This window comes from Bos grunniens, chromosome X (assembly GCF_055505025.1).
Source record: "Bos grunniens cultivar Pamir isolate PY7600 chromosome X, Bosgru_T2T1.0, whole genome shotgun sequence".
NCBI lineage: Eukaryota > Metazoa > Chordata > Mammalia > Artiodactyla > Bovidae > Bos > Bos grunniens.
The window spans coordinates 91,129,866-91,152,979 of record NC_141194.1 but is presented as its reverse complement, the minus strand read 5'-3'; the positions used below and the strand labels follow the sequence as shown (position 1 = coordinate 91,152,979).

Sequence of the window (23,114 nt, the reverse complement as noted above, 5' to 3'; positions counted from 1 at the left end):
CTGATTGACAAGTACAGAAAAAGAAACTTCCACTCCTTGGTAGTCTGTTTTATGCATATGGAGGTACTTGGCATAAGTATTTATAGGATCTTAGTGAAAGGGATCCCTGTTTATAATGAAGTGCACAGAAATCAGTATAACTGATGCCACATCTGGCACTAAACAGTTATAAATGTTAATGAGTAAAGGGCACAATCATTTTTCATTTTTTGACTTTAAGAAAAGAAATAAGGGGATAAAATAAAAGTTCTGCTGGTTATTCTACTAACAACTATGCAAGTTTCATCCAGATTTCTTTAACTGGCAAAGGCCAAAGGACCTCACAGACTCTATGAAACAAAATTTTGTACTACATATTTGCCAGAGCAACTTTTAATGTTCATCAAATGATAAGGCCAACTCAAATAGGACCACCATAATGAGAATGCAAATAATTCTATTTTCTACATAAAGCAATATTAACAGCAGTATTGGCACTAGGACAGGGGTTATGATGAAAGTGGCTAAATATAGGGAAAGAGTGAAAAGAACTGCTCCAAAGGACCTCCATTTTCATCAACTTTATTATTGCTATTTTTTAGCCACTAAGTCATACCCAACTCTTTTGCAAGCCCATGGACTATAGCATGCTAGGTTCCTTTGTCTATGGGATTTCCCAGACAAGAATACTGGAGTGGGTTGCCACTTGCTTCTCCAGAGAATTTTCACACCCCAAGGATCAAGGATCAAACCTCTGTCTCTCACGTCTCCTGTATTGACAGTTCTTTCCCACTTTACCAATGAGCCACCTGGGAAGCCCCTTTCATCAACTTAGGATGTCTTTTACCCATTTCATGCTTATTTCTTGTTTCCAAATTTTGAAATAAAAAAGAACACAGACATGCACAACCCAACATCAACCTATTAGTCTTCCCTTTCTTCCTGTAAATAGAAGCAAGAAGCTGTAGGAAAAAAGACCAACTGTATTCAAGCCATGTCCACTGCTCAGATCTGTACAAAAAGTTTTATACCAATATTATAATTACTATATATCCTAGGAGCTAGCTGAAGGTAAACAGATGGGCAAGGGGAGACTGAAATCAGTCAAACACATTCACTCTAAGGGGACTGTCTTTGGGGATGTTTCTTCAATAAAGCTCACTGAAGGTATGACACCACTTGCCCATACTAAGAAGACAAAGCTAAGAACACAAAGCCAGTCTCACAGCTGATGAGTAAAGAATAAGGGGGCAAAGCATTAAAAAGTTGATCTTTAAGGACACCTGCACATCAATGATAACTATATCTGTGTGTGTGTGTGTGTGTATTTTAACAGCATCCTTCTTCATAAGCAACAAGCAAATCAAGAAAACAAGACAGCATACACAGGTAGCCACTTATTTTTGTTTTTCAGATAGAATTTTACTCGAATTAAGTTATCATAATATAGATGGCTTTTTAAACTCTCAATTTTTTTTGCTTTCAGACTCTGCTACAGACATTATGATATAACCAAGTGAGGAAAATGGGATCCAGTTCAATAGGCTACATTGCTAGTAAGGAATATCTCCAAGTATTTTATTTTAGCAATAATCAATCTGAGCCAAGATTGAAAGTGAAAATGTGACTTCAAAGTAAGGCAAGGCAAGACTGTTGCATAAAATATGCCAAGTTGAAGATACTATAGGTAAAATGTTAAACACAAATACAGCTGAAAGAGAGTCCCAATACAGAAATAAATGTTAAAGACGTATATTAAGTATTTAATAGGAAAGGAAAAGCCAATATATTCTCCTATCTTTACCATTTCAGAATCCTTTGGACTTCAGTGGTGTTACTCTATTGTATTACCTGTGAACCACTTTTGTGAAGACTTCTTAATACACTATCAACTGAAGAACAATACTATTCTTTAGCAATTTGAATTATTAAGTATTCTCACCTTAGAAAACAAGTATTAACCAAATTCCAAGCTCCTGTGAGTATTTATTGCTTTGAAAAATAGGCATGTACTTATTGCCTGGGTTTTACACTTAATGAGAAAGTAAAAACTATACATTTAATTCTAGGATATAACTGAATTAGAAGCCAGCAGAAAACCCCGTTGTAGTCTTTTGTTTCCACATAATAATACGGTCCTCACTGTCTTACTGGAATGACTACAGACAGAAAATCAATTCTTAAAATCTCATGCATGGTTTGTAATTATAGCTAAAATGTATAATCAAAGCTGAAAGACATATATCCAAGTGTTATTAAACAATGATTAAACTTTGATTGGGATATCTACTGGCTACAGCTAATCTCTCAGTACAATTATGGCTGCCTGCCAGACCACCATATTCTAGGAAAGATATTTCTTCTCAAGAAATTCCTCTTCAGGCAATTAGCTAATATGTCCAAACTTGGAAGCTTTAAACCTCTGCCTGTTAGGGATTTGGTGCAAATGTGAAGATGTGAAGAACTAAAGCTCACTGATATTTGTCAAAAGCTTTCATTTAAACTGTAACGTGGCAGACGCAATTAGGAGACAAAGAACATATATTTTGAAAGGTTTCCTGTGAAACCATTTCCTTTGCAAATGTTCACTCCCAGGTGTATATTCACTAGCAAATGTAACCAAACCTAAAAAGGCCCTGAACCAATCATCGTCCACTGAGAGTATACTGCCATTGAAGTTGAACAAAATTCCACTGGTTTCCCAACATTTTCTCAGTGGTAGGCTAAAATCTCATTTTTGCTTTGGCTACTTTCCAACATAGCTGGATTACAAGTGATTCTGTTTAAAGATATTCATAGTTAAAAGACCCAGATGCTCTCTAGATGCTCACAAAAAAGCATGTATTTTTGACCAAATCATGAGAAGTTGCCAACCACTTACCAGAATTTCTCTTTGACACCATCTTCAAATTTGTGCTGACTACAGAACTGACTACAAGGGCCAAAAGAAATGGTGGCTTCATCGTTCACTTTCCTTGGCAGCTGAAAAGTCAAAAAAGGATATGAAGTTTGAATCACAGATCTTGGCCTCAACAAAGCAACAGCTATAATTTCACATATCTTAAAGGCACATTACAGAAACAATGACATTTTGATGATTTCTGGCTTTATTTTTATGCAAATGGAAGAAAATACAAAAGTTCACAATTGCATCATGTCGAAGTTTCCCGCTTTAGAACTTTTCAATGATTTCCCACTGGATTTAGAGTAAAATCTGAACTCCTTTCATTAGAGTTTCATGGGCCTGCAGGAAGGGTGCTGCCCCCTCTTTGATCTTATTCCTCCTCATTGGCTATGCTCCAGCCACGATGGACATCGTTATATCTGTCACTGGAACAAACCTTAGTCGTTTCTACCTCATGACCTTTGCATTGTGAGGTCCTTCCTGCTGAGATACCCTGCCCCACTCTTCACTTACATTCTTTAACATCCTATAGGTCTCAGTCCCACAAAAAGGCCTTTCCTGACTACCCAATCTTAAAGTCTCACTCTGTCATTCACAAGCTTACCTCCTTGCTTGTTTTATTCATAAGACTGATTAGCACTTACAAGTACTGTGTTTAGTTACATGATAGGAATAGTTTTTGCTCAACTTTGACACTGATGCTTTAAAATCTACAGCACCGGGGCTTCTCTGGTGGCTCAGCAGTAGGGAATCAGCCTGCCAGTGCAAGAGAAAAGGGTTCCCTTCTGTTCCAGGAAGATCCCACATGCCTCAGAGCAACTAGGCCCATGTGCTCTAGAGCCCGGGAGCCGCAACGACTGAGCCTGCATGCCGCAACTACCTGAAACCCACACACAATGAGAAACTCTTGCACCACAAGGAATATCCTCCCCCCAACAAGTAGAGAAACACCCGAGCAGCAACGAACACAGCCAAAAATTAATAAATCATTTTACAAATAATAATAAAATAGAATCAACAGCCCTGAATTTTAAATAATTGGAATAAAACTGTTCCAAAACGAAAAATAACTGAGAAAAGTACGGAATTAACTGAGATATTGTTAAAGACCCCACAAAAGGGAATAGGATTGACTGAAGTGTGATCAGTATGCATTTGAGGAAAAAAATGTTTTTAAGTATTTATCCCATTGGGTTAAGACTTCAGTAAATCAGTTCCTGTATGAGGATTCATCTAGAATCCTTTAAAAATCAGAATGTAAGCATCAAAGACGTACACTGGGCTCATTATAAATCCAAGATAGAAAAACAGCAAAGGGAACCATGAATGTGAAACCAAAGTGATCCCTGAAATAATGAACGTAAGCAAATTTGAGTGGAAAGAAAAGAACAGGCACTGGATAATATTTAAAGAGCCAGAATTCCATGTAAAGATTTTTTTCTCAATAATTGGTTTGTACCTAAAAGTGCAGAATCTGATCCAGAATTAGATAGTAAAAGGATGATATCAAGAGCTGGGTAGTATCTTATTTTCCCAGAATTGACCAAAAAAGATCCACCTGATACCTTAAATTCAGGGAAATTCCAGTTTGTTGTCTGAGGCCACCAGTTCAGCTATTCAGGGCAGCTAGTTCCTTATCATACTGCCCCCCAACTCCATCAATAAATGGAGTCCTCAGAAGGAAGAGGAGGTCTTTTGATAACAAAGTAAGACTTTACTTGATAAGGCTTTCTTTGATAACAAAGAAAGTCCAGTTGACATGCTGGACTTCCCTTGGACCACTGAGGCGGGAATAAAGAGCCCTGGGGCAAGATGGTATGTTGATGATTTCCAGATGACCAGGAGGCCAAAACTAATCCCTTCCCATCCTGAACACACACCAAATTTCTGTCCCTGTCCTTCACTATCTCCTGGAGTCTGCTCCAACTCATGCCCATTGATTCAATGATGCCATCCAACCATCTCATTCTCTGTCACACCCTTCTCCTGCCCTCAATCTTTCCTAGTTGGATTTGACATATTACCAAAGAGCTACATAAGATCGAGTATATAGATGATTCTTGTCATAGGCTTTGCAACATGGGGCAAAATGAGTACAACTGAGAGGAAAGTATGATGCCACCAGCTGCAACTCTGAGGGAAATCAAATCTTGCCAGGGATTTCCAACGTCTGGAGGAGACGCTTGGAGGAGAGTCTCATTAGTCTGTAGTAACTACTACCTGTTTATGCCACACACATAGACAGCTAGAAGAGCTGTTATGACCAACCAAGGAGAAAGACACAAGCAATCGAAGCATTTTTCCCCTCTCTTTTCTCCAGTCACATCTTTCCAATGAAACACCAAAGGAAAAAGTACAGAGAAAGGAGGTGGAAAGGGGTAAACGCATGAAAACCTACCACACACATGCCAAATTCCTAGCCATGAGAGCCACATGTCTCATCTGTTTGGGGAAAAAAAAAACGATGATGCAATATTTGAATCAGACAGGATCCTGGACTAAGAGAAAGACTTTAAGATCAGAATGAAACTCAGAAAATATCTGATGAATGATAGCATCAGACTAAAATGTTTACTACTTTCCCTGACTCCTACCGGCAAAAGGAAGGACAGTACAGCACTTGAAGTAGCAATTATTAGGAAAAAATTGTACCATTTCATGTTTATACTTCAATGAGTTGAAACTTAATAAATCAGTTACATTTATTAGCTTGGTTGTGTTTACCCACTCCTTGATCACTAGAATGTAAGCTATGAGGGCAGTCACTTAGACATTAACTGTTATATTCTCAGCATTTATCATAGAGCTTGACACATGATAGGTTATCAGTAAATATTTTAATAAATTAAAGAATATTAATGTAGAATACATCATATCAAGGGTTCAATAATACAAACAAATTGTAGCTTTCAGTGTTTTCCCCAACTTACCCATTTATTTGAAATAGAATGTCTCTTATCTAATATGCTGTTGTTGTTTTAGTTACTAAGTCATATCTGACTCTTTTGAGATCCTGTGGACCAAAACCTGACAGGTTCCTCTGTCCATGGGATTTCCCAAGCAAGAATACTTGGGAATCCCAAGAGTGAGTTCCCATTTCCCCCTCCAGGGGATCTTCCCAAGCCAGGGACCGAACTCAGAACTCCTGCATTGGCAGGTGGATTATTTACCATTGAGCCAGAGTCCATTATCTAATAAACAATTATTCAAATCTGAGATGTGCCCACCTTCTGCTGTAGCAGACTCTCTTGGTACCATACTCATATCCTCTTGGCCCTCCCAAGAGTCATCTGCATAGAAGTATTCCTATGTGTCTTTGCCAGAGGTGCTTCTCTATCTGCAAAAGTAGCTTGAATAGCATAGGAGGCTGATTGGAAGTTCCAAGTTGTTAATACACCATGAGTGATTCCCATTCAATGATAGGAGTTGGTGAATAAATAGTCCAGCTTTCTCACCTCTTGGAATGTTCCAGTAGGTTTAAGTGGCAAACTGCTCATTAATACACTCTGATTTTTCTCCCTTCTACTCTGACCTTGCCATTCCCTTTCAGTACTTGCTGAGATCACCTCCCAAATAAACTGTCCGCTCAGTCATGTTCGATTCTTTGCAACCCCATGGACTGCACCCTGCCAGGTTCCACTGTCCATTGGATTTCCTAGGCAAGAATACTGGAGTGGGTTGCCATTTCCTACTTCTAGGGATTGTCCCAACCCAGGGATCAAACCATCATCTCCCGCATTGGCAGGCACATTCTTTACCACTGTGCCACTGAGAAACTCTAATAAACTAATTTTTGTCTTTGAGTCTGCTTTTGGGAGAGATCCTATACCAAGACTGAAAATGCCATTGTAAGCTCCACACAATTCTTTGTTTTATAACAACTGTCCGATTTCTAGCTCAAAAGATTATGTATGCACTGTGCTTTCAAAAGAAGGCTCATTATTCAAATTTTTTCTGAACCATAAGTGAAGGCAATGGCACCCCACTCCAGTACTCTTGCCTGGAAAATCCCATGGACGGAGGAGCCTGGTAGGTTGCAGTCCATGGGGTCGCTAAGAGTCGGACACGACTGAGCGACTTCACTTTCACTTTTCACTTTCATGCATTGGAGAAGGAAATGGCAACCCACTCCAGTGTTCTTGCCTGGAGAATCCCAGGGACAGCGGAGCCTGGTGGGCTGCCATCTATGGGGTCACACAGAGTCAGACACGACTGAAGTGACTTAGCAGCAGCAGCAGCAGGCACATTCCAGTTCTCCTATCCTGTCTCAAATTTTTTTAGAATTTATATCACACCCCCAGTGACTTTTATAAGAACATTGGCTATTGGTTCATCTCTGATTTAGTTCCTCCAACTGTATTCACTCACTCACCAACTCAACCTTGTTGGTTAGATATTAGGAGTCTTCCATATTCTCCCTACCCTCAACCCATCTTATTCATGATTGTATCTTTACTATTTCTATCTAAAAGTTGACAGTTTGTAAGGGCTATAATTTGCCAAGATAGAATATCATTTTATGGATTCTAATATTTCATCAATGATGACAAAATTAAAGATTCTTTGAAAAAGACTTTTAAAAATATTACTTTACCCAGTAGTTACAATTTTCACCCAAAGAACTATATTTCATATCTGTTATTCAGAGATATTAAGAGTAGAAAATAGCTGACAAAAATACCTCTATTTCCTTATTTAATTGACTCCTTCCTATTATCTGTGAAATAAAATGCTTAATGCTTGACTTCAACTAGCAAAATCATTATTGGAATTGAATATGTTAACCACAAAATTATTCCATATACATCCTGTCAATTCAAGTCAGTGGGGATTAGAAAAATAATGTGTTGAGTTTTTTAATCTGTATATTTGCTAATCTATTTCCACAGAAGCATTTATTAATTTAACAAACTTTGATGAATAACTATTATATTTTATGATAATAACTTATTGAGCATTTTGTGTGTGCCAGACAATGCATTGAACTGTAACCTATTAATGACCTTGTGAGCTATTATTATCTTCATTTTACTTTTCAGAAAACTGACACTTGTGACTTATCGAAGGCCACAACAATAGTAAATTAAGGAAGAAAGGATTCAATTTTAACTCTTTAAGACTACAAAGTCCAAGCTGTTAACCACTAGTAAACTATATTTGCCCTAGTAATAAGATACTAGAGGACTCATAAACCATGTGTAGGATTATAAAACATTTCTTGTTGTCTAATATGCATGCATACTAGAGTGCTTAGCCAAGTACAAGACAGTAAAGAACCACCTGTATATGTTAAGTGCTAAGGGAATATAAAGTAAGAAGAGTGTTTGGTAGCATGTTCAGTAGGTGATTCAGATTTGCCATGGAAAGGGGAAATCTGCCAAACTATCAATTCAAACAGTCAAAAAGAAAGGCCATTGCAATCAGTTTCACAGCAATGTTCATCTGCAGTAGCAAATAACCTGAAATACAGTAACTGATCAAGAAATGTGACCACTGGATTCCCAATATACGTTTCCACACATGTGTTTAAACACTAAAGTGTCAGAAGCTGCTCAGGTTATCCCCTGGAAATCTTATACTGAAATTTAGGTTTATTACATTATAAATTTTTCCTCTTGGTGGTTTTTTCAACCAACTTACTGCTGTGTGAAGAAAGTGTACAGAAGCATGTATATTTGATATGCCAATTATGCTGCTATTCAATTATTCTGAAATTACTTTTCTCCCCCCAAAAAGGGTCTTCCTCTTACTGTGGCTATAAATATGCAGTGATCCTCATACAAGTTCATATCCCCCTGAGGGCTTTGTATTTACTGATTCCCTATGTTCAGTATGTAAAAATTCTAAAAGGCCACATGAGCAATTCTAAAACCTGAAGACACTGGCACAATGGCTCATGAAGGTATTAGTATTCCTCTCCTTTGAGTACCAAATCTTAATACGAGGAGGGCCATCTTGACAAGAGAGTTTTCAAAAATGTAATTGAACTAAATCTTTTGACAGATAATTGTAATAACAATGTTATGCTCAAATGGTTTTCAAGTATAGTTTGTAAATTACCTTCTCCACTTTACTTTCTTCCTCTTTAAAGTACTAGGCATGTCAGGATTCTGGTTCATGTTAATTTTTTAAAAATATCTGTATGGTGTTCTCCTGACTCTAGAAGCCAAAACATGTTTAACTTATGAATATATTTTGATACAATTGAAAGAGCCAACTAGATATATCAGCTAGGTTGCAGAGAATATTCAAGTATATAATTTCTTAATACAATCTTGTGAGAGAAAATTTTGTTATTTATGATGTCTTCCAATCATTTGGACCAGCCAGTCATATACATGTTGATATAATCTCAAACAAATTAGAAATTATAAACACACACGCAATCCACATATATATCAGAGATTTATATATAAAGATAATTAACTTTCAAAGGCAGTTCTGTCTAACACACATTCATCTCAATATCTTATATCTTCTAATTCTACAGCCATCTGCAATGAAGTCTGGTATTCATATAGAGATGGCCCTGAGTTCTTACTATATTTTCAATCAGGAAACAAAGATACAATAATTTAAATTAGATTTTACCTACTCAGAAGGAAAAGTTGGTTCTCAATTTGACTCAATTTTGGAAAACTTCAATAGTTATATAGTCCAGACATCAACCAATCAAGAAATCATTTGATGCCCTATCCCCCATGCCCTTAACTCCTTGCTATTATATGAAAACAGCTGTATGACATGCCAGCCCATTCTACTATTATTTTTAATAGTTACAAATTGAAATCAAAACAAAGAAACTTGGAGACTGAAACCAAGGAAGCCAGAAACACAGAAGTAGGAAGACAGAGACGGCTAAAGAAACAGATGGAAAGAGAAAAAATACACACAGAGGAGAAATGGAGAGAGAGATAAAATAGAGAGGCAGAGGCTGATCAAATGAGGGAAATGGAGACACAAAAAGCTGACATATTGATAAAGAAGGGGAAACAAGAGATAAGAGGAATTATGGAGGAGGAACGTCTAAGAGATAGCAGAAAAGAAAAAGAGGGTCAAAAGAGAAGCAAACAAAGAGGAAAAAATTGGTTATAAGCAACTCTAGAGGTCCAAGTGCATGACAAAAACTGACTATGTCTCAAACTATTATGTCTTCTTTCTGTAGTAATTATAAAAATCACAGATTTTGGCTTGGCACAGAGTCCTCCAAAACAGAGTCTTCATCTCCCAGCCTTCCTTATGACTGGACATGTAGTTGAGTTCTGACTATTAAGATATAACTAGAAATGTCACAGGCAAAAGGGATAAATCTTTACCAGGCTTGGTCCAATCAGCAAACCTAATAGTGGAAATAAAGATTCACAAGCTGTTTAGAGAAAAAGTCTTCAATCATTACTCATTGCTAGATGGTTTTTATATCCTTCATTCTCCAACTCTTTCTTCCTTCTACACATGTGTCAAAATACTTCCCAAAGTGGAATATATACTTTCATACACTGCTTATGGATTATAAATTGGTATAGCATTTTAGAAGGCAAATTGGCAGTACCTGACAAAATTTAAAGCGCTCAGGAATTCCTTTTCTAGGATTCTACACCATCTATAGAAATCCAAATACATATGCACAGAAATATATACATGTACAAGGATGGTCAATGCAGGATGTTGTAATGGTGAAAATCTGGGAATAAATACTTTCCATACAGGAATGGTTGAATAAAGTATACTCTATCCATACTATGAAATACTACTGAAGAGACTGAGGTAGACAGCTATGCATAGATATGGGTAGATCTGCAAGATGTATGAAAAACAAATATGATCCCATATATAATGGGAAAAATCTATATATGCCTTCAGGCATATAATAGGATTGAGCTTCCTGGATCCATCATGATTGGTGAGGCATGTGACTGGTTCTGGTCAATTATTTATGATGAAAGGTCATTGTTCACACTTGTGTTTTACTCTATCAGACCACAGCATTTATTTGTCAACATGATACCTTCTACAGCTATCTTTCCCTCTGCCACAGTAAATGGTGTTGTTTAAGATAATGGTTGCTCCATCACTCTGGGTCACAGAATGAGAAGTTGTATAACAGAGCTCCCAGTCAACATGGTATAACCTGTTATAAACCACCGACACTTGGGGATTATGATAACAGCATAATCTAAACTATCCTGAGAAAATACAATTTATATATTTAAAATTCATATCAAGATATGCTATAAAATTAATATGATGCCCAGAATAGCACAAAATATCCTCTACACAGAGTATATAAAATGTAATGAGACTATTACATGTCATGATCTAAATTCAACATACTCATTAGACAATAGCCATTTCAAGAGCAGGAAGTATGGTTTATTCTTTTTTGCATCTTCAGCACCAGTGACTAGAACATAGTAAATATAAAGCCCATTCTTCTTGAATGTTAAATGAAATTAAATGACTTTTTTCCTAAATTGCAGCTTTATACTAATCCCTATGAAATGAAAATATGTAACTTTTAATCCATTAATATTCTAAATTATCAAGACCAATTCAAAATATAAGGATATTATTCATTTTTAAATAAATCTCCCACCTAGCTTTACATTCGGAGAAGGCAATGGTACCTCAGTCCAGTACTCTTGCCTGGAAAATCCCATGGATGGAGGAGCCTGGTGGGCTGCAGTCCATGAGGTCGCTAAGAGTCAGACACGGCTGAGCGACTTCATTTTCATTTTTCACTTTCATGCATTGGAGAAGGAAATGGCAACCCACTCCAGCGTTCTTGCCTGGAGAATCCCAGGGACAGGGGAGCCTGATGGGCTGCTGTCTATGGGGTCACACAGAGTCGGACACGACTGAAGTGACTTAGCAGCAGCCGCAGCTTTACATCACCTGACTATTTCATAAGGTGGTTTTCTCTGCCTTTAAAGAAGTAGATAATAGAACATTTTGAATAAGATAGGACATAGAAAACAGACTTAGGGACTGCATCTATAAACCTCTCTACATGTTTGCATGATCATTAATCTGATTGATCAACTGTTTATGAATCCATTTAACTGTACTAGCTCATATTGGCATATCTCATCATGAGAGAGAACTCAATTGATAGGCAAGGCTTTCATATGATATATCAGTGTAAAAACTCTGCCAGAAGAAAACAACAGACTTTTTTAGCCTGACTTGATCCTAAAATCCATTAATGTATGCATCTGATGAATGTATTGTGTGCCTACAACCAGGATACGAATGGAAACAAGATAGTTAATGGTATCTACCTTCTTCAGGATTACAGTCTAGTAGAAGAAAACAAACAGGTAACAACAACAACTGTATTAAATATAATGAGAGGAGAAACAGAGTGTTTTGAGAGCAAAGAGGAGAGAAAAAAATCCACAGTTAGGAGAAAAAGAACACTTTCTGGAGAAAGTGACCTCTAAGATGAAACCTAGACCATAACAGAGTATTGTTGTGAGAAAGCAGGGTACATTCACTGAACTGAGTTCAATACAGTGTTAGATAGGAGGAAAAGAGAGAGTCTACATTGGAGAGGTAAGCAAGAGGCAGATTGTGAAGTGACTGAATTGCCTATATTACATTTAAGCATGAATGTTCAGTGGGAAATTGGTGGTATTCATAGGAGTTAAAGAAAGACACTTGGGGATATATATTTGGTAGTCTTAAGCACATAGTTGGTATTTAATATCACAGAAGTAACTAAATTACAAAGAATAGAGGCAACATTAATAGGGGGCTCAGGATAGAGCCCTTAAAGAACATCAACATTTAAAAGATGGGCAGGTTCAGAGAAGTTTACAGAAGTGACTGAGGAAAAAAGTAACAAGAGAAGTACAAGGAAATCCAGGAGGGAAGCCAAGAGAATAGTATATTTCAAGAATGACAACTATGTTAAATGCTACTGGGTAATTAAGTGAGTCAAAAGCTAAAAAAATGTCCTTTATATGTAGCCAAGGAAAGGCTGTTAGCCAAGAGAAGACTGCCAAAATCAGAATCAGTGGAGTAGCAGGGTTAGAACCAGACTATATATGTAAACTGAAGAGTAAATTGAAAGTAAGGAAGTACAACAGTGAGTGGCGACAACTCTCACAAATTAGCTATGATAGGAAAGAGAGTTTGTGTATAAGTTTACACAATGGGGTCAGAAATTTTTATAATAAATTTGATATCTTTATTATTATTGGACTGGGCTTATAGGTTTGAGGGAATAATACCAGAATATATATATATATTTTTAGTAAGTATGAGAGAACTGAAAAAATGGGCCAAAGAACTAAACAGACATTTCTCCAAAGAAGACATACAGATGGCTAACAAACACATGAAAAGATGCTCAACATCACTCATTATCAGAGAAATGCAACTCAAAACCACAATGAGGTACCATCTCACGCCAGTCAGAATGGCTGCGATCCAAAAGTCTATAAGCAATAAATGCTGGAGAGGGTGTGGAGCAAAGGGAACCCTCTTACACTGTTGGTGGGAATGCAAACTAGTACAGCCACTATGGAGAACAGTGTGGAGATTCCTTAAAAAACTGGAAATAGAACTGCCATATGATCCAGCAATCCCACTGCTGGGCATACACACTGAGGAAACCAGAATTGAAAGAGACACGTGGACCCCAATGTTCATCGCAGCACTGTTTACAATAGCCAGGACATGGAAGCAACCTAGATGTCCATTGGCAGATGAATGGATAAGAAAGCTGTGGTACAATGCAATATTACTCAGCTATTAAAAAGAATGCATTTGACTCGGTTCTAATGAGGTGGGTGAAACTGGAGCCTATTATACAGAGTGAAGTAAGTCAGAAAGAAAAACACCAATACAGTATAATAATGTATATATATGGAACTTAGAAAGATGGTAACAATGACCCTATATGTGAGACAGCAAAAGAGACATAAAGAACAGACTTTTGGACTCTGTGGAAGGAGAGGGTGGGATGATATGAGAGACTAGCACTGAAACATGTGTATTACCATATGTGAAATAGATCACCAGTCCAGGTTCAATGCATGAGACAGGGTGCTCAGGGCCAGTGCACTGGGAGGACCCTGAGGGATGGGATGGGGAGGGGAGTTCAGGACGGGGGACATGTGTACACCTGTGGCTGATTCATATCGATGTATGGCAAAAGCCACTACAATATTGTAAAGTAATTTGCCTTCAATTAAAATAAATTAATTTAAAAAATTGAGGGCAAGCAACAAGAAAAAAGGAACTAGTTGAAGAAAAAGAAAACACAAGGTTAATTTACAGAGCAGGAAACCTCAAGAAATACATGGATGAAGAAAAATTTCTGGAGCTCAAGTGGAAAGATTTGTCATGCACAAGACTTTTTTGATTTTTCAATTAGAAATGGACAGAAGGCAGAAATGACAGGTGAAGGCAGAGGTAAGTTTATAAGGTCATATGGTGGGAAGTTGCCATCTTGTGGTTCTACGTCCTCTGAAACAACTGGCAAGTTTATCTGACAAGAAGGGAGGGCAGACGGTTGGAGAAACCACATGTCTTTTCAAAAGTTAAATAGATGATTTCTAGGATTTTTCTAGTATTGGCTATTAGGTTCACCAATTTATGTTTCAGGAGGCCAATCTTTTGTTTTTGCTTTGGTTTTCATTAACAAATTTGACTTTATTATTCTTGTACTCTACTGCTTCTGTAACTTATTGTTAAAAAAAAAAGATTTTCAACTAGAATCAAGTGGTAGAAGCTAAAAGGCTACTTTCATCATTCACAACCATGGCAAATAACTTTTCTAATCCCATTAATGCTTACACCTTCCTTTTTCTACAGCTAGTTGAGGTCTTATGGTATATAGATATGCGGATAACACCACCCTTATGGCAGAAAGTGAAGAGGAACTAAAAAGCCTCTTGATGAAAGTGAAAGTGGAGAGTGAGAAAGTTGGCTTAAAGCTCAACATTCAGAAAACTAAGATCATGGCATCCTGTCCCATCACTTCATGGGAAATAGATGGGGAAACAGTGGAAACAGTGTCAGACTTTACTTTTGGGGGCTCCAAAATCACTGCAGATGGTGATGGCAGCCATGAAATTAAAAGACGCTTACTCCTTGGAAGGCAAGTTATGAGCAACCTAGATGGCATATTGAAAAGCAGAGACATTACTTTGCCAACAAAGTCCGTCTAGTCAGGGCTATGGTTTTTCCAGTGGTCATGTATGGATGTGAGAATTGGACTGTGAAGAAAGCTGAGTGCCGAAGAATTGATGCTTTTGAACTGTGGTGTTGGAGAAGACTCTTGAGAGTCCCTTGGACTGCAAGGAGATCCAACCAGTCCATTCTGAAGGAGATCATTCCTGGGTGTTCTTTGGAAGGAATGATCCTGAAGCTGAAACTCCAGTACTTTGGCCACCTCATGTGAAGAGTTGACTCATTGGAAAAGACCCTGATGCTGGGAGGGATTGCGGGCAGGAGGAGAAGGGGACAACAGAGGATGAGATGGCTGGATGGCATCACCAACTCGATGGACATGAGTTTTAGTAAACTCCAGGAGTTGGTGATGGACAGAGAGGCCTGGCATGCTGCGATTCATGGGGTTGTAAAGAGTTGGACTCATCTGAGCGACTGAACTGAACTGAAAAAAAAAAAAAAAATTAACATTACTTTGGTGTAAAATATGGGGAAAGTGAGGATCAGTGAGATAACTTTCCCTATACAAACAGTCAACTGGAGTCAGACTAAGCAATCCATATTTCACAAAAAAAGCTTTCCCATTAGGAACAATAATAACAGTTGATTGCTGATAAAGAGACATTACCAACAGAAGAAATGGGGTTAAATTCCTTGAAATATTTATCATGAAGGACACTGTATATAATTCTAAATGTAAGTAATAAAAACAACATGGAGGTGTCAGAATATTTATATCAATGAACTTTCATCTAATAGTGTAATGTATCTAATTTTGGCTTCTGGGTTTAGATAAATGACAACATCTAGTTGTACATGTTCTGTTTCCTATATTTTTAATTATAAAATGATGATGAAAACATTGTGCCCAATGAACAACTATAAAATAATGAGTAATTTTGTCATATTAAGTGAGAGAGAAAACAAAATGTTATTTACTGCATTGTATTATAGGAGGTTTCTACTGAATGATGGAAGGGTGCATATCATACATTATCTAGCTTATTAAGCACTTTGAAGAAGGACAGTACAGCCTTGTGAGCCCCAGTTTCACTAATATGACTTTGGTTGAGTTACCTATAGGCTGTGGCCCTCCATTTACCTACTTCATAAGGTTGAAAATTAGTACCTACTTCATAAGGTTGTTTGCATTATATGTAATACATGTAAAATGCCTAACCCATTATCAGACACAGGATCAGCCATTAGTACATATTAATTATTGTTATTGGTACTGTTTTTGTTACTCCTTTTGCTTGAGGAAGTCAGAGAAGATTTTCCAGAGAAAGTGACACTTGGAAAAGGAACATAAGTGTGCCAGATAGACAAGGTCATAGGGGAGAGTGGTATAGCACAAGCACACACGTCTTTGTCAGAGAAGATATAATTTATATGGAGGCAAGGCATTACGACTTAATAATTTCTCTTCACTGGTTAACAGGTACAAGTCTTTGAGCTACACTTAGACATCTTTTCTCTCCTAGTTTCTAGAATTGAAAACTATTTATTCTGCTGTCCTACAACACCTGTCCACTGCCACCACAAAGCATGAACCCAGACATCACCTTACACCCTCCAATTACAAAATGCTACTCAACTTTTCCTACAGAAGTAATCATTAATGTTTTCCCCTTTTAAAATGTCCTTGTTTTAACCTCTTTAGGTTCCTAGGTATCAACTGGTTCACCAGACATAACTGTCCCTGAAAATTAACCAACAGAAAAAGTTAAAGACTTGGTAATATTTATTCTAATTTAGTTTCCTAGAGATCAATTCAGTAAATACACAGTACTCTCTTTTTATTAAAAAATGTGATCATCATGATTCTTAATTTGTAAACCTTGTCTCCAGATCCCTGGTATTCTCATACTTTTTCAATATATCCCAAAACTTTCCTATAAATGTCCAACTACACCCTAGGATCATCCCAATTGTTTCTTAAAGTCTTTCAAAAAATTAACCCATTCCAACTGATGTTCTATTTTTTGATGTCCTTTTTGCTGGTAAACACATTCAGGATAAAAACACTTAGAAAATTAGGGATAAAAGGGAAATTCCTCGATATGATAAAGGGCTTCCATAAGAAAATCTAGAAGTAACATCATAAGTAATGGTGAAATACTAAAATCTTTCCCTGTAAGATCAATAACATGACAAAGATGTCTGCTCTCACTACTTTCACTCAATGATGCACTGGAGGTTATAAACAGGCAATTTATACAAGAAAAATTATAAAAGGCATATAGATTGGAAGGAATAATTAAGCCATTTCTATTTGCAGATGATATTATTTTCTATATAAAAATACTAAGATAATGAACACTAGAGTTAACTAGTTCAGCAAAATTGCAAGGTATAAGATGAATATACAAAATCCAATAGTATTTATATATACTATCAATGAATAAACTAAAGGGAATTAAGAAAATAATTCCATTTAAATAGCACCAAAAATAAGAAAAGTCTTAGAACTAAATTTAATCCCAAAAGGACAAAACCCATATTCTGAAAACTGCAAAAAAAAAAAATAGTGAAAAATTTCAATGTCAAAAGAGAAAAACATTCCAGGTTTATGAATCAGACGAGTCAATATTTTTAAGTAGGGAATATTCCCTAAATCAACATACAGACTTAATGCTATTCCTAGAAAGATCCCAGCTCCTTTCTTGCAGGAATTGACAAGCTGATTCTAAAATTTCTCTGAAAATGTAATGGACCCAGAATAGCCAAAATAGTGTTAAAAAGGAAGAAGGTTGGACGATATACTGACATACTTTCCAATTAAAAAAAAAAAAAAAAACTTACAAAACTACAATAATCAGGATAGTTTAGTACTGGCATAAGGATAACAAACAGATCAACGGACAGAATTGAGAGCCCAGAATATAAGCTTTTGGTCAATTGATTTTCAAGTGTGTCAAGTAGAAATTAAGGAATCAATACCATTCACAACTGCAACAACAAAAAAATAAGATATCTAGGAATAAACCTACTTAAGGAGACAAAATGACTGTATACAGAAAATAATAAGACACTGATGAAAGAAATATAAGATGACATAAACAGATGGATAGATATTCCATATTCCTGGATTAGAAGAATCAATATTGTAAAAATGGCTATACCACCAAATACAATCTACAGATTTAATGTGATTCCTGTCAAACTACCAATGGCATTTTTCAATGAACTAGAACAAAAAATTTCACAGTTCATATAGAAACACAAAAGACCCCAAATAGCCAAAACAGTCTTGAGAAAGAAGAATGGAACTGCAGGAATCAACTTTCCTGATTTCAGACTATACTACAAAGCTACAGTCATCAAGACAGTATGGTACTGGTACAAAAACAGAAATATAACCAATGGAACAAGATAGAGAGCCCAGAAATAAACCCACACACCAATGGGTACATTATTTTTGACAAAGAAGGCAAGAATATACAAAAAGATAGCCTCTTTTTGTGGTGCTGGGAAAACTGGACAGCTATGTATAAAAGAATGAAATTACACTTCCTAACACCATGCACAAAAATAAAATAAAAATGGATTAAAGACCTAAATGTAAGACCAGAAACCATAAAACTCTTAGAGTAAAACATAGGCAGAACACTCAATGACATTAATCAAAGCAAGATCCTCTATGACCCACCTCCTAGAGTAATGGAAATTAAAAAACAAACAAACAAACAAGTGGATCCTAATTAAACTTAAAAGTTTTTTCACAGCAAAGGAAACTATAAACAAGGTGAAAAGACAACCTCCAAAAAGGGGGAAAATGAAACAACTGATAAAGGATTAATTTCCAAAATATGCAAGCAGCTCAGCTCATACAACTCAATACCAGAAAAACAAACAACCCAATCAAAAAGTGGGAAGAAGACCTAGACATACATTTCTCCAAAGAAGACATACAGAAGGCTAACAAACACATGAAAAGATGCTCAACATTGCTCATTATTAGAGAAATGCAAATCAAAAGTACAATGAGATATCACCTCACACAGTCAGAATGGCCATCATCAAAATGTCTACAAACAATAAATACTGGTGAGAATGTGGAAAAAAGGAAACCCTCTTCCATTTTGCTGAGGTTGATACAGCACTATGAAAAATGGTATGGAGATTCCTTAAAAAAAACTGTGAATTGTATGATATATAAATTAAAACTCAAGGAAACTTAAATCAGTCATTTGATATCATAATAGAAAATTACTGTTGACAGATTTTTATTTCTCTTTTCAACCTTATGTTTACACATCAAAATCACAGTCCTAGATTACACACTAAATCCATCATTCGTAGAGTTACTTCTTATAGAAATTCCAGGCAAGTTGGGCAATCTGGAGTCCTTATGATTTAAACCTCCATCTTCAGGCTCCCTTTTCATATCCTTTGGGTTTCAGGTGCCTTAAGTGTCTTGAAATGGGATCAGCTCAACAGATGCTTCACTACTTCAGTCTTATGATGGTCACTCATTGACACGTGGTGTTATTTTGGGAGTTCTATTCCACAATAGGAATGGGTAGTCTTAAAGATGAGTTACCAGAATCTTTATACTTCGAAAAGTCATTAAAGAAAAGTAAAAGTAAACAGGTATTTCTGGCCTTTGCTGACATTCTGATCATGTGATGTTAAAAGAGAAACATGGATTCATGTTTTTAAAAGACTAATTCAAGACAATACTTTCCTCAGTAAAATTAAAATTAGCATTCCACTGTGCAACTTATTCTATGTGCTAGGAGTTGTCTCCAGAGTTATCTACAAAACATCACAATTGGAACAATCAAAGATTCAGTAAGAGACAATCCGGTCCAAATGAGCTTAGCAAACTGCATTACCTAAATAGTAACCAACTGGCTGCTGCTGCTGCTAAGTTGCTTCAGTCATGTCCGACTCTGTGTGACCCCATAGACAGCAGCCCACCAGGCTCCCCTGTCCCTGGGATTCTCCAGTCAAGAACACTGGAGTGGCAGGAACCAATAATTCATCTGCAATTAAAAGAGGACTTTTTTTTTTTTTTTCACTCCATTATAACCTAAAGACTCACTTTATAGACGGAAAAGTTGGCAGGATTTTTATTGAGCCTGCTTATCTATCAGTTCAGTTCAGTTACTCAGTAGTGTCCGACTCTTTGCGACCCCAGGAATCATAGCACGCTAGGCCTCCCTGTCCATCACCAACTACTGGAGTTTACTCAAACTCACATCCATCAAGTCAGTGATGCCATCCAGCCATCTGATCCTCTGTTGTCCCCTTCTCCTCCTGCCCCCAATCCCTCCCAGCATCACAGTCTTTTCCAATGAGTCAACTCTTCGCATGAGGTGGCCAAAGTACTGGAGTTTCAGCTTTAGCATCATTCCTTCCAAAGAACACCCAGGGCTGATCTCCTTCAGAATGGACTGGTTGGATCTCCTTGCAGTCCAAGGGACTCTCAAGAGTCTTCTCCAACACCACAGCTCAAAAGCATCAATTCTTCGGCATTCAGCTTTCTTCACAGTCCAACTCTTGCATCCATACATGACCACTGGAAAAACCATAGCCTTGACTAGACGGACCTTTGTTGGTAAAGTAATGTCTCTGCTTTTGAATATGCTATCTAGTTTGGTCATAACTTTCCTTCCAAGGAGTAAGCGTCTTTTAATTTCATGGCTGCAGTCACCATCTGCAGTGAACTCCCTAACAAATTGTTTTATTAAAGTTTAGTTAAGGAATAGAGCAATCAAATTTAATATGCAAAAATAAGAGAATTAATGTTTGAGCACATATTACTACTTGGTATCTATCCATAGTTATTTTTCAAAAAAACTATTAATCCTACAAATATTTTCAACCTTATATTTCACATTCCTTTGGGCCTACCAGAGGAGTGTTTAAGTGAGTGAAGTGAAGTCGCTCAGTCGTGTCCAACTCTGTGCGACCCCATGGACGGCAGCCTACCAGGTCCTCCCTCCATGGGATTCTCCAGACAAGAGTACTGGAGTGGGTTGCCATTTCCTTCTCCAGGGGATCTTCCCAACTGGGATCAAACCCAGGTCTCCCACATTCCAGGCAGACGCTTTAACCTCTGAGCCACCAGGGAAGCCCAGAGGAGTGTTTAGACATTGGTAAAATCAGAAATAAATCATCTGAACCTCTGACTTTGAAGTCAGGTACTGTATATTATGCCAGATGGGTCATAAAATCCACCTCCATACATACACATGATACAAGCACAATCTAAATATCCCTTAATTCAATTAACTTGATAAATACTGATATTTAACATGTACTTAGCAGGCATTAAGGATGCTTTACTGTGAGAAAGACATGATTCTTGTCCTTGTGAAACTGACATTCTATTGAGAATAACATGTCTTTCATATAATTATAGCAAGCATGAGAAGGAGATAGATGATGTCCTTAGAGACCCAATCAGATATGTGATGGGCAAAGAAATCTTGGCTGAAGAACTGACACTAGATCTGAGATTTAAAGAATGGGTAAGATTTAAACTAGGCAAAGTGGAAGGAAATGTTCCAGTTAGAGGGAATAAGATATACAAGGGCTGTTAGGATGGTCTGATTCAGAAACCAAAGATAGATCAATGCTAACTGAAACAAAGAATATATATTGAAGAGTGGCAGGAGAAAAAGTTGTAGAAGTAAGCAGAAGCCAGGTCTGGCAAGGTATCAAAGATAGGCCTTTGGATCGTCCCTAAATATAGGGGGAAGCAAAGCTTTAAGCAAGAAGTGACACCATTTGACTTACTGATTTGGAACAGATCACCTTAGCTGCCGAGCTAATAATGGATTAAAAGCAGAAGCAGAGATAGGAGGGTAGCATTCTCAAAATGGTACCGTTATTCAAAGTAATATGTTGACATGATGGCCATTAGAAGAGTGATGATGTTGCTAAAGTAGCTTTAAAGAAGAGCTTAAGTTCAGTTTAGTTGCTCAGTCATCTCTGACTCTTTGTGACCTCATGGACTGCAGCACGCCAGGCTGCCCTGTCCATCACCAACTCCCAGAGCTTGCTCAAACAAATGTCCATTGAGTCGGTGATGCCATCCAACCATCTCATCCTCTTTAGTCCACCTTCTCCTCCTGCCTTCAATCTTTGCCAGCATCAGGGTCTTTTCAAATAAGTCAGTTCTTCACATCAGGTGGCCAAAGTATTGGAACTTCTGCTTTAGCATCAGTTCTTCCAATGAATATTCAGGACTGATAACCTTTAGGATTGGTTGGTTGGATCTCCTTGCAGTCCAAGGGACTCTCAAGAGCCTTCTCCAACACTACAGTTCAAAAGCATCAATTCTTCAGTGCTCAGCTTTCTTTATAGTCCAACTGTCACAACCATACATGACTACTGGAAAACATAGCTTTGACTATATGAACCTTTGTCGGCAAAATAATGTCTCTGCTTTTTAATATGCTGTCTAGGTTGGTCATAGCTTTTCTTCCAAGGAGCAAGTGTCTTTTAATTTCATGGCTGTAGTCTCCATCTGCTGTGGTTTTGGAGCCCAAGAAAATAAAGTCTGTCACTGTTTCCATTTTTTCCCCATCTAATTGCCATGAAGTGGTGGGACCAGATGCCATGATCTTAGTTTTTTGAATGTTGAGTTTTAAGCCAACTTTTTCACTCTCCTCTTTCACTTTCATCAAGAGGCTCTTTAGTTCTCTTTGCTTTCTGCCATAAGGGTGGTGTCATCTGCATATCTGAGGTTATTGATATTTCTCCCAGCAATCTCGATTCCAGCTTGTGCTTCATCCAGCCTGGCATTTCACATAAGGTACTCTGCATAGAAGTTAAATAAGCAGGGTGACAATACACAGCCTTGATGCATGCCTTTCCCAATTTGGAACCAGTCCATCATTCCATGTCCAGTTATAACTGTTGCTTTTTGTCCAGCACACAGATTTCTGAGGAGGCAGGTCAGGTGGTCTGGTATTCCGATCTCTTGAAGAATTTTCTACAGTTTGTTGTGATTCACACAGTCAAAGGCTATGGCGTAATCAAAAAAGCAGAAGTAAATGTTTTTCTGGAACTCTCTTGCTTTTTCTATGATCTAACA

General features: G+C 37.3%; 1 protein-coding gene across 5 annotated transcripts in view; it reads right to left on the bottom strand.

Moving 5' to 3' along the window:
- Positions 1–23,114, bottom strand: part of IL1RAPL2 (interleukin 1 receptor accessory protein like 2) — a 1,180,425-nt gene that overhangs the window by 1,097,622 nt on the left and 59,689 nt on the right. For all 5 annotated transcript variants that reach the window (XM_086387975.1, XM_086387979.1, XM_086387974.1 and 2 more), the window contains exon 2: positions 2,861–2,961. In XM_086387975.1, the coding sequence (XP_086244101.1) occupies positions 2,861–2,942 (82 nt within the window). In that variant the 5' untranslated portion in view covers positions 2,943–2,961. The remainder of the gene's footprint in view (positions 1–2,860; positions 2,962–23,114) is intronic.